General features: G+C 47.9%; 2 protein-coding genes and 1 pseudogene across 6 annotated transcripts in view; 2 read left to right on the top strand and 1 right to left on the bottom strand.

Moving 5' to 3' along the window:
• Positions 1-11,024, bottom strand: part of PNPLA7 (patatin like domain 7, lysophospholipase) — a 72,920-nt gene extending 61,896 nt beyond the window's left edge. For both annotated transcript variants that reach the window (XM_080928198.1, XM_080928199.1), the window contains exons 1-8: positions 10,782-11,024; positions 8,113-8,187; positions 7,933-8,020; positions 7,457-7,536; positions 6,750-6,841; positions 6,461-6,601; positions 4,356-4,515; positions 2,248-2,328 (exon numbers count right to left, since the gene is read on the bottom strand). In XM_080928198.1, coding sequence (XP_080784324.1) covers positions 2,248-2,328; positions 4,356-4,515; positions 6,461-6,601; positions 6,750-6,841; positions 7,457-7,536; positions 7,933-8,020; positions 8,113-8,187; positions 10,782-10,811 — 747 coding nt within the window. In that variant the 5' untranslated portion in view covers positions 10,812-11,024. The remainder of the gene's footprint in view (positions 1-2,247; positions 2,329-4,355; positions 4,516-6,460; positions 6,602-6,749; positions 6,842-7,456; positions 7,537-7,932; positions 8,021-8,112; positions 8,188-10,781) is intronic.
• Positions 4,949-5,380, top strand: LOC308428634 (protein MIX23-like; annotated as a pseudogene). Its single transcript has one exon. The product of its transcript is annotated as a protein MIX23-like (transcript).
• A 202-nt stretch (positions 11,025-11,226) lies between the features above and the next one.
• Positions 11,227-12,943, top strand: MRPL41 (mitochondrial ribosomal protein L41). Of its 3 annotated transcripts, none has more exons than XM_080927425.1 (2): positions 11,227-11,564; positions 12,380-12,943. In XM_080927425.1, exon 2 carries the CDS (start codon positions 12,403-12,405, stop codon positions 12,808-12,810), a length of 408 nt encoding a protein of 135 aa, XP_080783551.1. In that variant the 5' UTR covers positions 11,227-11,564; positions 12,380-12,402; the 3' UTR covers positions 12,811-12,943. The 3 variants fall into 3 exon arrangements, with proteins under 3 accessions (XP_080783551.1, XP_080783553.1, XP_080783552.1); XM_080927427.1 differs by lacking the exon at positions 11,227-11,564 and adding an exon at positions 11,577-11,823; XM_080927426.1 differs by lacking the exon at positions 11,227-11,564 and adding an exon at positions 11,832-12,161.
• Positions 12,944-13,880: the final 937 nt, after the last annotated feature.

Here is a 13,880-nt window from a genome sequence, read left to right as displayed (position 1 = left end):
TCAGCTGTGCAACACATGCATGGATGGTTAGAAATGAGGGGACAGGAGAAGCTCTGAGAGCAAGATGGGCCGGAGAGGGGTTCCTCTCCATTCTCCAGAAATGGAGCCGGTGTGCCTAAGACGTGTGAAAAGAACCTGAAAGAAGAAAGGTCTCAGGGAGGGCAGGCAGGCGATTGTTGTTTATGAAACAGCAAGTGCATCCTAAAATGTCTGTACACGCTATTTTGTAGAAAGTCTAAGTTCTTTCCAGGTATACTGGAGCACACCTTTAATACAAACTCTTAGAGACAGAGGCAGATAAATCTCTGTGAGTTGGAGGCCAGTGAGTTCCAGGACAGCCAGGGCCAAGTAGGGAGACTGTCCCAAAAATCAAAAACAAAACATATTTGTGAGATCTTACAAAACAAACAAACAAAAACCCCCAAAAATTTAATTGTAAAATGTAATAACTACAAACATTTGGTGAGGCTGAAAAATGCCCAGGTAAAAGCCATACGGTGGTCATCTTCTCTCCACTGTCATCCCTCCATCTTTTCTGCCTCGTCCAGTCTCACAAGACAGACTCCTCTAGGGAAAGGGGCCAGCCTGATATGTACACACTGGGATAGTCAATTCAGGAGAAACCCTAGCTCTGGCCACAGCCATAACCTACTTCCTGCCATTTTCATCACATGCTGGAATAAATGACATTCAGTTTAAAAACTGCAATGAGACCAGGATCAAAAACAAGTAACAAAGAAAGGTCCATGCCACAGTTTACATGAAATTTTTTGCTTAAAAGAAAAACTATTTAGCAGGATGGAGGAAGGAAGCAGATATCAAATGGCTAACTGGTCTACCTACTCCACATATACCAACATCCTTCTACACATTTGGAGCATCCTCAGAGTGAGCTCCAGCACCAGGAACACATGAATACCAGTTCCTGTTTATCCCCATCAGCCCATGTTAGTAGCTTCCTCAAAGCCCAGCACCAGTCTTTCAAAGACAATTAAAAGACACTCAAAGATGGATATCTTTTTCCCTTGGGCAAGCAACCTCCCCAACTCCGGTCAAGTGGAGCACAGAAAGACATAGAGGTCTCATTTATGCCTCTAGGCCACCAAACAAGACTAATCATTTTGCCTATCTGATAGGCAGCAATGTCCTAGACACACAAGATACCCCAGCATATTTGCAAGCATGCAAGTATGCATCATGCATCAGTGGACCCCATTTAGGCTCTTCATATGATCCTGTACAAAGGCTTGGGCTCCTGGATTCAGCATATCTGAACATCCCTACAGAAGGCTCTACTCAACTTCTCTGTGTAACACAGTCTAGATAGAATAGAGGTGTGATTGTTAACCTCATCGTGAACTTGGCTAAATTTGGAGTCACCATCGAAACACACTCCAGGGTGTGTATAAGAGCCTACTCCTATACCTTCCAGAAAGGTATTAACTTGGAAGCCCCACCATGAATGTGGGCAGCACTATGCCAGGGGTATGTCTCCCAGCTCTGCTGTCATTCTTTCTCCCACACAATAGGCCACACCTTTAAACTGTGAGCTGAAATGAGCACTGCTTTCCTTAATTGCTTTTGTCAGGTATTTCTGTACTTAGCAACAAAAAGTAATTAGCCAGGATGAGAAATAGGCTGATGTGATTGTTCTGTTCACTTCTATATGTGAACAGATTCAATAAGACATAAAGAATGAAGATGGAGAGATGGCTCAGTGGTTAAGAGCACTGACTGCTCTTCCAGAGGTTCTGAGTTCAATTCCCAGCAACCACATGGTGGCTCACAACCATCTGTAATGGGATCTGATGCCCTCTTCTGGTGTGTGTGAAAACAGCTACATGGTACAAAATAAATAAATATTGGGGGAAAAAAGTGAAGAATGTTGGGGCAGTAGCACACGCGTTTGTAATCCCAGGACTCTGAGAGACAGGAGGAGCAATAGTGTGAGGCAAGCCTGGGCTATCCACAGTAAGGCCCTAGAACCAGACAGAGAAAGACAGACAAAGAAGAAATAGAAAGGACCACCAAAGCCTTACTAAATGCATTCTATCTTAAAACACAGTGTCAAAGTTGTTCCTACAGACACCCCTTAACTACAGAATGAGAGAGGGCCTTCTCATCCTGGACAGCGCCATCACCTGTGTAGATACAGAACTCACGGTCTAGCAAGACAGGACACACAGACTGTGGGCCAGCCAGCGATGCTTGGACACCTATAGCAGGGAAGGAGTGGGGGATACTCACAGTGATCACATCCAAAATGCTGAGGAGACTGTGGACACTGTCCCCTGGCAGGACTTCTTTGACCACCACCTCAGTGCCATCCTGTGCTTAGAGAACAGAATGACAGGTGTGAGTACAGGGCAGGGAGGTCCAGCTGGCACCTAGGACAGCTGGCATACATACTCATCTCTGCACAAGAGCCTTGCTGGAGTCATCAGGGTTAAGACATGCCATAAACAGGGCTGCAGAAATGGCTCATCAGTACCATGCTTGCTGAGCTTCTACAGGATCCAAGTTGGGTTCCCAGCACCCACTTCAGGGGCTCACAATCAGCTGCTCACTTCAGGGGACCTGATACCCTCTTCTGACCTCTACCCTCACATGCATGTAAAAATAAATCTTTTTTTTAAAAAGAGAGATATCATAAGCTTGAAAGAAGATGATAAATGTTTAAATAAATAAATAATGGCAGGTGCACACCTTTAACCCCAGCACTTGGGAGGCACAGGCAGGCAGATCTTTGAGAATTCCAGGCCTGCCTGGTCTGTATAGTGATTTCCAAGCCAGCCAGGGTTACATGTTGCTTTGAACACATGATACTTAACTTATATATACATATAAGCATTATTTGTGGGTCAGGGGTATGGAAAATACATAATTTATAACTACAGCTAAACATTAGCTTAGCTTATAAAAGTTAATACTTAGGAAATCCAAGGCAAGTAAGGTTGGCTATTACATTGTTCTCTTAACGGAGGCTAAACAAACAGTATCAGTGTTGTCTTAAGTCACCTCACAGTATGTCATTAACTCTGGCTGTGAGGGCCAGAACAAGTTCTACTTTCTTAAAAGTAACATTTATTTTCATTATATTGAATTGCCACACACAGTGAGATTGTCCCCATCCCCAACTCCCCCCAAATGCCAAGTATGGTCCAGTGAGACGGCTCAGTAGTTAAAGGCACTGCCCTGCAAGGCTGACAACCTGGAGCTCCAGATTTAAAGAACAAATTTCCAATTTTCTCTGGCCTTCCATGCAGCCACCGTGGCACTCACAGAAAGTAGTAACTGAAACATGTTAAATGTCAGGTCTGTCGGTGTGGATCTGTGATCCAGTGCTGGGGACACGACAGCAGTCAGATGTGTGGTGCTCGCTTGAGGTGTTCAGCCCCTCCATAGCGCTCTCCCCGCAGTGCTCCTCCCCCTGCAGCCCCCCCCCCCCCCAGCACTCCTACACAGGTCCTACCTCTCGGTAGTTCCTGTCCTGCCTTTCTTTGCTGATAGACTGTGATGTGGAACTGTAAGCTGAACTAAACCGTTTCCACCCCAAGTTGCTTTTCGTCAAGGAATTTTATGACAGCAATAGAAAGCCTAAAGCACACACTCATGCACACATGCGCACACAGTAGAGAACCAATGGAAAAGATCCCTGCCAAACCCAGCCACAGCTTCCCAGTACACAGCCCGTATCCTCCAAACCTACTACAAATGATGCCACTGTAGAAAACTGTAATCAAATTACAATATTTTTGAGTCAGAGACTTGTATGGACCTAACAGTAAAGACAACATGTCAGATGTGTTGGTTCGGGAATGTAATCCCAGCACTCAAGAGGCAAAGGTAGGAGAATTGTCCTGAACTCAAGGATAGCCTGGGCTACATAGTGAGTTCCAGACTGTCCTTGGACTACTGAATGAAAATCTGTGTGTGTGTGTGTGTGTGTGTGTGTGTGTGTGTGTGTGTGTGTGTATGTGTGTTGTGTTGCCAAAATAAGAATAGCAGCTGTTTGGACACTGGGATAATACTGTTAATTTTTCCAAACAATTAAGGTTAAAATTTTACACTAACTTTTTTATTTGTACATTAGTGATTTGGCTGCATGTGTGTCTGTGTGAGGGTGTCAGATCTCCGGGTACAGGAGTTACAGACTGTTGTGAGCTGCCATGTGGGTGCTGGAAACTGAACCTGGGCGCTCTGGGAGAGCAGCCGGTGTTCTTAAACACTGAGCCATCTCTCCAGCCCCAGTATACTCACTTTTTAATGGGAAGCTTTTCAAAGCTTTAAAGTGATGGACAGCTAATTGAGAGCTCAGGACCCTGGCCCCTGTCCCACTCCGGCCCCTGACTCACAGCATCTTGGATGCAGACCTCCAGCCGTCCATCCTGAACCACATAGATGCTGATGTCGGGCTCCCCAGGTTGGAATACATGCTCCCCCTCTTGCAGCTGCACAAAGACCATGTGTTTGCAAAGTTCCAGGAATAGTGGCTTCTCAAAGTGGCCTAGAACCCTGCAACAGAACAGGAAGAGCAAACTCTCCAGGAAGTAAGGGGCGCAGGCCATTTTGTGCATTGGTCTAAGCTCTCAGCTCTGGAACTGGGTATGACATAGAGAGGTCTAGGCCTCTGCAAGGCGGATTCAGCCAGTCTGCTGTTCTAGGCAACCAGAGTTTTAAACATCTGAGTCTGAGATAACCATTAGCTCAAAAAATTTCTCGATCTGTGAGTAGTAATCTAAGTCAAAGAGAAAACACAAGCCCCACCCCCATGATGCACAAGTATAAGGAGGAAAGCAGACTGTGCAGTGGGTCAGCAGGGAAAGTACTTGCACCACAGCCTGACAACCTCAGTTCAACCCTCAGAGCCCACATCTCAGTCACTGTTCTAAGGCTATGAAAAGACACGACCCTGGCAACTCTTATAAAAGAATTTAACTGATCCAATATGGCGGCACCCAGTGGCGGTGTGAACTGTGAAGAGTTCGCCGAGTTCCAGGAATTATTCAAGGTGATGAGGACAATTGATGACAGGACAGTACATGAATTAAACACGATGGTTCCAACAGCCTCCTTTGCAGGGAAAATTGATGCCAGCCAAACCTCTAAACAACTGTACGAGTCTTTGATGGCAGCTCATGTCAGTAGGGACAGAGTTATAAAGAACTGTATAGCCCAGACCTCAGCAGTAGTAAAAAGTCTCCAAGAGAGAGAATAGACCCTGGATGACTTAATGTTATTAAAACAACTTAGAAAAGAACAGACAAAGTTGAAATGGATGCAGCCAGAACTAAATGTCAAAGAAGTGGTAAAAGACAGGAGCTGGAAGGTGTCTAATGAACGCTGCTGAATTCACTTCAAGCCTCCAAAGAATGAGTAGAGTTTTTTTAAATGAGCCGGTCATTTCACCGCCTGAGCATGACAGACGTCAGCAGGGCCAGCTTCCAAGTTTGGTCTCTGAGCCAGCAGGCCAAGGCCTTTGCTTGGTTCAGCCCCATTCAGCCAAGACCTCAAGTCTAATTCTCATAATTATAAAATAGTCAATTGCTATTTCATACCGATTCTGTAAAAAATGTTTTGTAGCTATTAAAATAATTTTGACTCTGTTTTGTTTAAAAAAAAAAAAAAAGAATTTAACTAAGAGCTGGCTTCCAGTTTCCAAGGCTTTGTCCATTATGATCAAGGCAGAAATGGTGGTAGCATGCATGGTGCAGGAGCAGCAGTTGAGAGCTGCATCCTCATCTGCAGATGTGTAAGTGTGTGAGGCAGGGCAGGGCCTCTTGAAACCTCCAAGTCCATCCCCAACAAGGCCACACCTCCTGATCCTTCAGAAACAGTGCCACTCCTTTATGACAAAGAATTCAAATCTATGGGCTGTGGGGCCATTCTTATTCAAACCACACAACGTAAAGATGGATAGTGGAGAACCAACTCCACAAAACTGTCCTGATTTCCACACATGGACTGCGGCACATTGTCCCTGCCGTCACTTATCCCTCCCCCACAACAATAATATTACACTTCAAAAGTTAAAAATAATGTTAAAAACGAAGCTGACAGAATGGAGCGTGGATGCCAGCATGCGGGAAGATGAGGTACAGGCCCGAGAGCTAAAGGCCAGCTTAGGCGACATGGCAAGATCCTGTTAGAAAGGGTGAGAGAGGCAGGGTGGGGTGTGGGAGCAGCCACTGGGGATTAAAAACGCTGCCAACTGTTGAGTAACAGCTAAAAAGGTGAGCTGAGCATGAGATTCCACACAGATGAAGCACCCTGGACTCTGCTCAACATGTCTGCTACCATGAAGCAGGGAAGCTACAGTCTTGAGGTGGGAAGAAAACAGGCTTTGCCCACCGTCGCTGACACAGGAAAACTACCTTGAACACAATCCAAGGAAGGAAAGCGAATACCTCTAGAGACATGCTCTAGACGGAACCCTCCTGCTGCCCCTCCACTGACTTACCGAACATTTTTCAACATGTACAAAACTTCAGAAGGCAGATGAGAATTCTTTACATCAAACTCCGTAAGATCAGCCTCAAGCAGGGAGGGTGGGGGCTCTTTTGGCTGTAAAGTGGGATATTCTTTCTTAAAGCGCAGAATCCTGCAAAGCAGAGACTCGTAAGTAAGAAATCACAGAGCCCAAATCCAATACAACGAGCACTTCAAAGGCTGAAAAAGCTTCCGTCTTGCTGTGTCCTGATGTGGGAGGAGCCACAGCAGGGCAGGGACCTTAAGAAAATTCTCAGTACCTCTTGGCCAACGACAGCACTTTGGTCCTCTTCCTGACTCGCTGCCGGGGTGCAGCGGTATTCCCAACCAAAGTATGGGGGAGTGTGGTCACCTGCAGAACCAAGAGAAAGCTCTCATCCTCAGAGTCTGTCCCCTGGACCTGGCTATGATTTGCGACCTACCTGACCTGCACTACTAGGGGCCACTCTGGTTTCTTGAATGAGATATCACTGTCAAGGACAACAGGAAAACATATGGACAAGAGCATACTACACAGTCCCAGGTACTTGTAGGTAAAATGTGTTGGTTCTTATGGGGAGGTAGATAACATCCAGTATGACTTAAACCATCCCCTAAATCCTATACCCAGAGCAGATGGCAGCACGTATCGGGAGCTGTAGAGATCAAGAGATTGAGGACTGGCAAGCAGCAGATCCCCATTCCACAAAGGCTATTTAGAAGAGACTCTCGGGCTGGAGAGATGGCTCAGTGGTTAGAGCACTGGCTGCTCTTTCAGAGGGTCTGAGTTCAATTCCCAGCAACCACATGGTGGCTCAAAACCATCTGTAATGGGATCCGACACCCTCTTCTGGTGTGTCTGAAGAGAGCAATAGGGTACTCCTAGACATAAAATAAATAAATACATCTTTAAAAAAAAAAAAAAAAAAAAAAAACGGAGAGACTCTCACCACCACCTAATGCAACCCAGGGCTTCCATACAAGTTACCTTCCTCATGATCTTCCGGCCATAAAACATAACTTTGTCTCTCTTCCGGAACCTGTACTGAGGAGTGGGCTCTGCTCGTCCTGTGAGAGGAGAGATGGGAGATGGCAGGGATCTGGGTGACCAGTCCTGAATGGCTTTGCAGTGAACAGGGTTACAACACAGTAAAGTGTAAGCACAGGACAGCCCTGAGGGTGAAGGTGCTGACGATGAACCCTGCTCCACCCTATCCCTGGCTACGGCTCAGACGCCCGGGAAGCGGTAACATAGGAGAAGCATCTTAGAAGAGTCAGGAGTCTCTTCTGTTCTTACTGGAGAGAGCAAAAGAGGCTATAGACAGACTGAGATCGTCAAGCCCCAGTAGGTGAGCACATTCCAACAGCCTTTAGGAAAGCTTCGAGAAGCTCTAAAATATCTCATAGGACGCAAATGCAGCAAACTCCCCTCTGCTCAGCCAGAGGCCAAACAAAGGCACTCACGCAATCTGCTCACTCTTCGGTACACAAAATAGAAGGTGACACCAAGGAAGGCCAGCGTTAGGAGGGCGCCAATTCCAATCCCCATCAGCTACACGGGATGGGGGATGACAGGAGTGTCAGCAAGGTGAACACAGCCACAGGCCTACCAGGCCCATCCCCTGGGGAGCCCGGAGTGATTACCATGGTGGACTGGGAATGCTCCTCCATGAAGTGCAGCCCCCAGGAGCTCAGGGTGGTGCTCAAACAGTAGCCGTCCTGAGGAGAGAACAGAAGTCAAGACGGGCAGCTAAGGAGCCCAATTTCTCAGTCTGAGTTTGATTAGAGATCAAAGGTAAGTCAGGAGCAAGGGGGGGAAAATCAATAACCCTAAAGACTGCTGAGAAATGGGGCTTACCAGACAACTCAGTGGACAAGGCATTTGCAGCCAAGTCTGAGAAACCTGTATGGTGCCAGGGTAGGACACACTGTGTGAGCTGTTCTCTGCCTCCATTCTATGTAGGTGCCATTACATAGTTAAACACAGTTACATACACAACGAAATGTAATAACTTTATCTACACTTTTTTAAAAATCTTATGTATGTGAGCACATTGTTGCTGTCTTCAGACACACCAGAAGTGGGCATCAGATCCCATTACAGATGGTTTTGAGTCACCACATGGTTGCTGGGAACTGAACTCAGGACCTCTGAAGAGCAGTCAGTGTTCTTAACCACTGAGCCACCTCTTCAGCCCAATAACTATATTTTTAATTTTAGAGAAATGATCAATGATCTTGCTGGGGTGCTGAGACCCTCTGAGCTCAACTGTAAGGACAGAAAAGCAGCAGCCTGTCTCCTTTGGCACTAGATGGGTAAGCACTGTACTACTGGCAAATACCATGTTCACTTATAAACCAGACTTCTGGCTCTCCAGGCCTCAAGAAGCCTAACGGAGATCAAAGCTATCTCTTGGTTCCTCTGGATACCAATTGGACTAGGACCACAAATCCCAGGATCCATTAGAGCCCGCCCATTCAGAATGAATGCTCAGAAACTCCTGAGAGTATGTCAAGAGTGTGGCATGTGGGCTGCAGAGATGGCTCAGTGGTTAAGAGCACTGATTGCTCTTCCAGAGGTCCTGAGTTCAATCCCCAGGAACCACATGGTGGCTGACAACCATCTGTAATGAGATCTGACGCCCTCTTCTGGTGTGTCTGAGGACAGCTACAGTGTACTTGTGGCATGTGCATTCATGTTAGTCCCAACTACTGAAAGGAAGAGGCAAGAGGATTATATACACCCAGGAGTTCCAGCCCAGCCTAGACAACCCATGACATGCAGTCTTCAAAACTAAAAAGGACACCAGACAAAAAGAAGCCCCAAGGACAGATGTGTCTGGATTTTGAGACATCCCTCATTGGTTCACATCCTGAAGAAGAAATGGCAGAGAGAATCCTGTCTCCACTGTCGTCTGTGGTCTCTAAGAAGGAAGTGACAGGAGGCGGCAGGAAAACAAGACTCAGAATGTAGGTGAGGGGTGACCCACAAGGAGTGCTGCTCCCAAAAACTAAAGAGAACAGCTGTCCCTCCGTCCTCCAACATCAGCTACTCCTTTCTCCCAAGCACTTAGGAGCTAACCAGTGCAGGGGCCCTCTTATCCATCCCCAGTTTCTACCTAACTGCTGAAGATCAAAGCCTAGCCTTAAAAACAAACAGCTTTAAATCATTAATAATCCAAGAGCTAAAATAATAGCCTTGTGGCAATCTTTGGTATTCACAGATCATTATGCTTAATCTATACTCACCAAGAAATCTGTTTCCATGTTACGTTCTGTCCTACATGTACTTCATGCTTATGGTAACTAGTTGGATTTCAATGCATAGTATCAAACCTCTAAAAGAATTAAGTACTGACAAAAATATTCATATAATGTTATGCCAAAATGCCTTTAAAATCTGTATATGTATCCCTCTTTAAAAAAAAAAGTGGTAAGAAAAAAAAAGTAAAAAAAAAACAGCTTGCTGCAGACTCTGCCAGAAACCCATGGAGAGCTGAAGACCACACAACAAAAACCCCACAGGCACAGTTCTCTATCCTTACAGAGTAAGTGGGTTGCCTAGAAAACATCCTGCTCTTGGTTCAGGAGGCAAACAATTGAGCATTGTTTAAGGAAGAGGAAGAACATGTTCTGCGGGAGTTGGTGTTTCATGCCTTTAATCCCAGCACTGGGAAGGCAGAGGCAGGCAGCTCTCTGATTCAAGGAGAGCCTGGTCTACAAGTGAGTTCCAAGACAGCCAGGGCTGCACCGAGAGACCCTGTCTAGAAAAAAACTGTAAGTATGTTCTGTTTTTGTTTGGGCGGTGCTGGAATTAAAGGCATTGGGACACCAGTGCTTGGCCCAGTATGTTCCTAGGCTACTTCCTCACGGTGCAAATGTCACAAGGTGCGAATGTCACAAGGCACTATTACCCAACCAATCAATACAATCTGTGGATCACTATTGCATGTGGTCTATTGTTGACCAGAACCCTGCAGTTCAGTGTATAGCCAGTATGTTTTCAGTTTCAAAACCTAGGCACCCACCTCCCTTCTCCGCTGCATCAGGACTCTATCAACTGGGGTGCACATGAGCACACCAACCACTCCCTCTATGTTCTTCTGAGTTTAGCTTATCTAAGAAAAGGTACTACACAGTCTCCCACAGGATCATCTCAGCCTGTTTAGCTTTGAATGGTTACTAGTTTGGATCTACTTTCCTAGCTTATAAAAAGTCCCAGCACTTGGGAGGCAAAGGGTCCTTCTGATTTCTGGAAAAGCTTCCCCTGTGAGTTCTAAGGGTTTGGGTCTCACCATGCCAGGTCTACCTACCTCAGGGCAGACATCTTCCTTTTTCTGCATGACTGAAAGCAAGACAACGTGGAGGGCGAAAAGGAGACGGGCTGAGACAAGCTGCTCTACCAGAACTTTTACAGCAGGACAGCTGTAGTTCCAGTCTTGCCAACTCCTTTCCACACAAACGCTCTTATTGGAAGGGACTTCAGAACTCTGTGCTCCAAGACAAGTTGTTTTCCAAAAGCGTCTGCTTTCTCTGTGTGCGTCTGTCTCCTGTAAACAGCCTCACGTGGTCTAAGAGGAACCCACAACTGCAGCCTGGGGTTGGGGTGGGGGGGTGGGGAGTTGAGCCGAACAGTCAGGGATCAGGCGGCCACGTGGGAACGGCCGAATGGGGTTGGGGGGTGGAGTTAGGGGAGGAGACCGGAGTGTAAATTGGTTGACAGTTCAGGGAGGTGGGGCAGCGGAGACTGGTGGGACACATAAGAAAGTGGCTCAGGAGCAAAGCAGAACGGGGACGAAAGAGGCAGGCAATGGGGAAGTGTGACTTGTTAAGAAGGCTAGAAGGTGACCGGGCGGGGTGATGTAGGCAAGCGGAAGGATAAGGAATGAGGTCTCACAGCGCAGGAAAGAGCCCAGCCCCGAAGGGGTCTCGAACAGGAGTGAGGGAAGGGGAGGTGGTTATAGCCTCCGGTAACCCCCGGAGAAGAGCCCTGGCAGTAAGGGAGGGACCAGACGACGGGATATCAAAGGAGAGGAGTGAAGGCTGAAGAGGGACCCAGCCATAGCGCGCAGCGTAAGGACGACATCACAGGCATGGTGCGTGTGGTGGGACCAAAGATGATTAACTAGAGGACCACTAGGACCCACGTAGACTTGGCCACGCGCCAGGCCTCCGGTCACTGGCCGGTCCTCTATAGCGCGACAGTCCGGGAAACCGCGGGTCCGCAAGCCCCTACTCCCAACACCCAGGGCAGCTCGGCTGTCGCCCGCACCAGTCCTGCGGCCGGCCTACGGCGCAGCGGTTGTGAGCCTTCTGTCGTGGGGCTGACGAGAGCTAAGAGCGACGTCTCCACAGGCAAGAGCTCGACCGCCACCTCCCGGCTCAAGGCGAGAGAGCAGGGCGGTGCGCGCTCCATCCACATCCGCTCTGCGCGACCGCGCGGATTGGCTTAGTCCCCTGGGCCGCACAGGCTGAGGCTGGGCATTGGGCGCCTGGGTGACCAGTCGGCGAGGCTCTTACTACGGAGCGCCTGGCCCCGCCTACGGTCGGAAACGCCGTGAGGACCGTGCTGTGCCGGCGGACGGCGGTCTGGCGGTGCTTTAAACGGCTCAGGCGGGGAAACCGTGTCTGACCTGACTCAGGTCGAAAGGGGCGAGAGGTTTGCGGGCCGAGCTCTAGAGCCGCCAGCCCAGGTCGGTTTGAGCGTCTCCAAGTTGGCGCCTCCTGCACGGGGTTCTTCGGGGTCCGGGATCTTTCCGGGCTAGGGGTAGTCTCCTCTGGAGGGATCTTGAGCCCTCTCCGCCCGTGGCTTCTCTGATAATCTCCCACGGGCCCCACAGGCATCTGGGATCTCGGGTTCTGGGTAAGTGTCTGGCTCTGATTGACTCCCTCAGCTGCCTTGTTCTTGCAGAGCTGATTTATCCAGAGCCCAGCATGGGTTTCCTGACCGCCGTGACTCAAGGCCTGGTGCGGGGAGCGGACAGGATGAGCAAGTGGACAAGCAAGCGGGGACCACGCACCTTCTATAAGAGTCGGGGTGCCAAGAAAACAGGCATCTACACTTCTGATAGGAAGTTTGTGCAAATAAAAGAAATGGTCCCAGAATTTGTCGTCCCGGACTTGACCGGCTTCAAGCTCAAGCCCTACGTTAATTACCGAGCTCCTGCAGGCATAGACACACCTCTGACCGCCAAAGCGCTCTTCCTGGAAACAGTTGCACCCGCTATCGAAAAAGACTTTAAAGAAGGTACTTTTGATCCTGACAACCTGGAGAAATATGGCTTCGAGCCCACACAGGAAGGAAAGCTGTTCCAATTGTATCCTAAGAATTTTCCACGCTAGAAGACCGTGACACTGACCCAAGGCTTGTCTACCAAGTGGAGACGATACTGACCAAGCCTTGAATTCTGGGTGTCTCAGAGTAGGGGCAGCTTCCTTGCGTATGTCTATTAAATTAAATGCCTTTGGTACAATGTGTTTTAAATCTCGTCATTGAAGTGTGCTGCAGGCAGACTCCATGCAGTAGCTACTGAGTTCATAACAAATCCCAACCATGTCAGGTCTGGGGGCTCACTTCCAAGGTGAGGGTAGTTCCTGGTGGGTGAAAGTAACCATCTCCAAGGAAAACCCCAAGATGGAAGTCACTAAAGCAGTTGGTGCCAAACTGCTTTTTTATGACCAGTTACCTCATCAGAAAATAACATGATGCCTGGGGAGAGAGTTGAGCCCACAGGGTGCTTACCCAAGTCACGCCCGTGTGAAAAGCAAGTGTGGTCCATGCTTGTAATCTCAGCAGTACTGGGACAACAGGGTCTCTAGGGCTTCGTGAATGACACCTGAGGTTGACCTCCGTCTCCCACGCTCATGCTTATGTATATATGCAAGCAAACAAGGTGGTATTGGACACTTAAGAGACTAAGAAGGGGTTACAAGTTTCAGTCCAGCCTGGGCTATGTAGTTAGACCCTTTTTTTTTTCCCTTTTGGGGACAAGGGTCTTGATGTCTCATACCTTACTATGAAGACAACCAGGCTGCCTTCAGCCTGACAGAGATCTGTCTTCATGTGCTTCTTGAGTGCTGGGATTAAAGGGATACATCACCACAGCCCGTTTTACATCTGTGAGCTCAGCCTTAGGTAGGTAGATCTCAGCCTAGACCTTAGTAAGCTTATGATCAGTCTGGAATATAGAGGCACAGGGAAGGAAAAGATGGCTGGGAATACAGTTAAGTGCCAGGTAACCATAACTTGTCTACCATGCCCCTATATTTGATAAGCTTTATTTAAAAAATAACAATTTCTCTTCTGGACACTTGTGTATGATGCTGAGGGTTAGACACATTCCAATGCCCTCTCTTCCCAGAAAAGACTATCAAAATGCGGATCTTGATAGGTCCCACAGAGCCCATCTATG

The sequence above is a fragment of the Micromys minutus genome (assembly GCF_963924665.1).
Source record: "Micromys minutus genome assembly, chromosome: 13".
Lineage (NCBI taxonomy): Eukaryota > Metazoa > Chordata > Mammalia > Rodentia > Muridae > Micromys > Micromys minutus.
The sequence above is the reverse complement of the archived record's forward strand: the minus strand, read 5'-3'. Positions and strand labels throughout refer to the sequence as shown.

What these genes read in the sequence shown, in the direction of transcription:
- MRPL41 (XM_080927425.1), top strand. Translation starts at nt 12,403, where the DNA reads ATGGGTTTCCTGACCGCCGTGACTCAAGGCCTGGTGCGGGGAGCGGAC.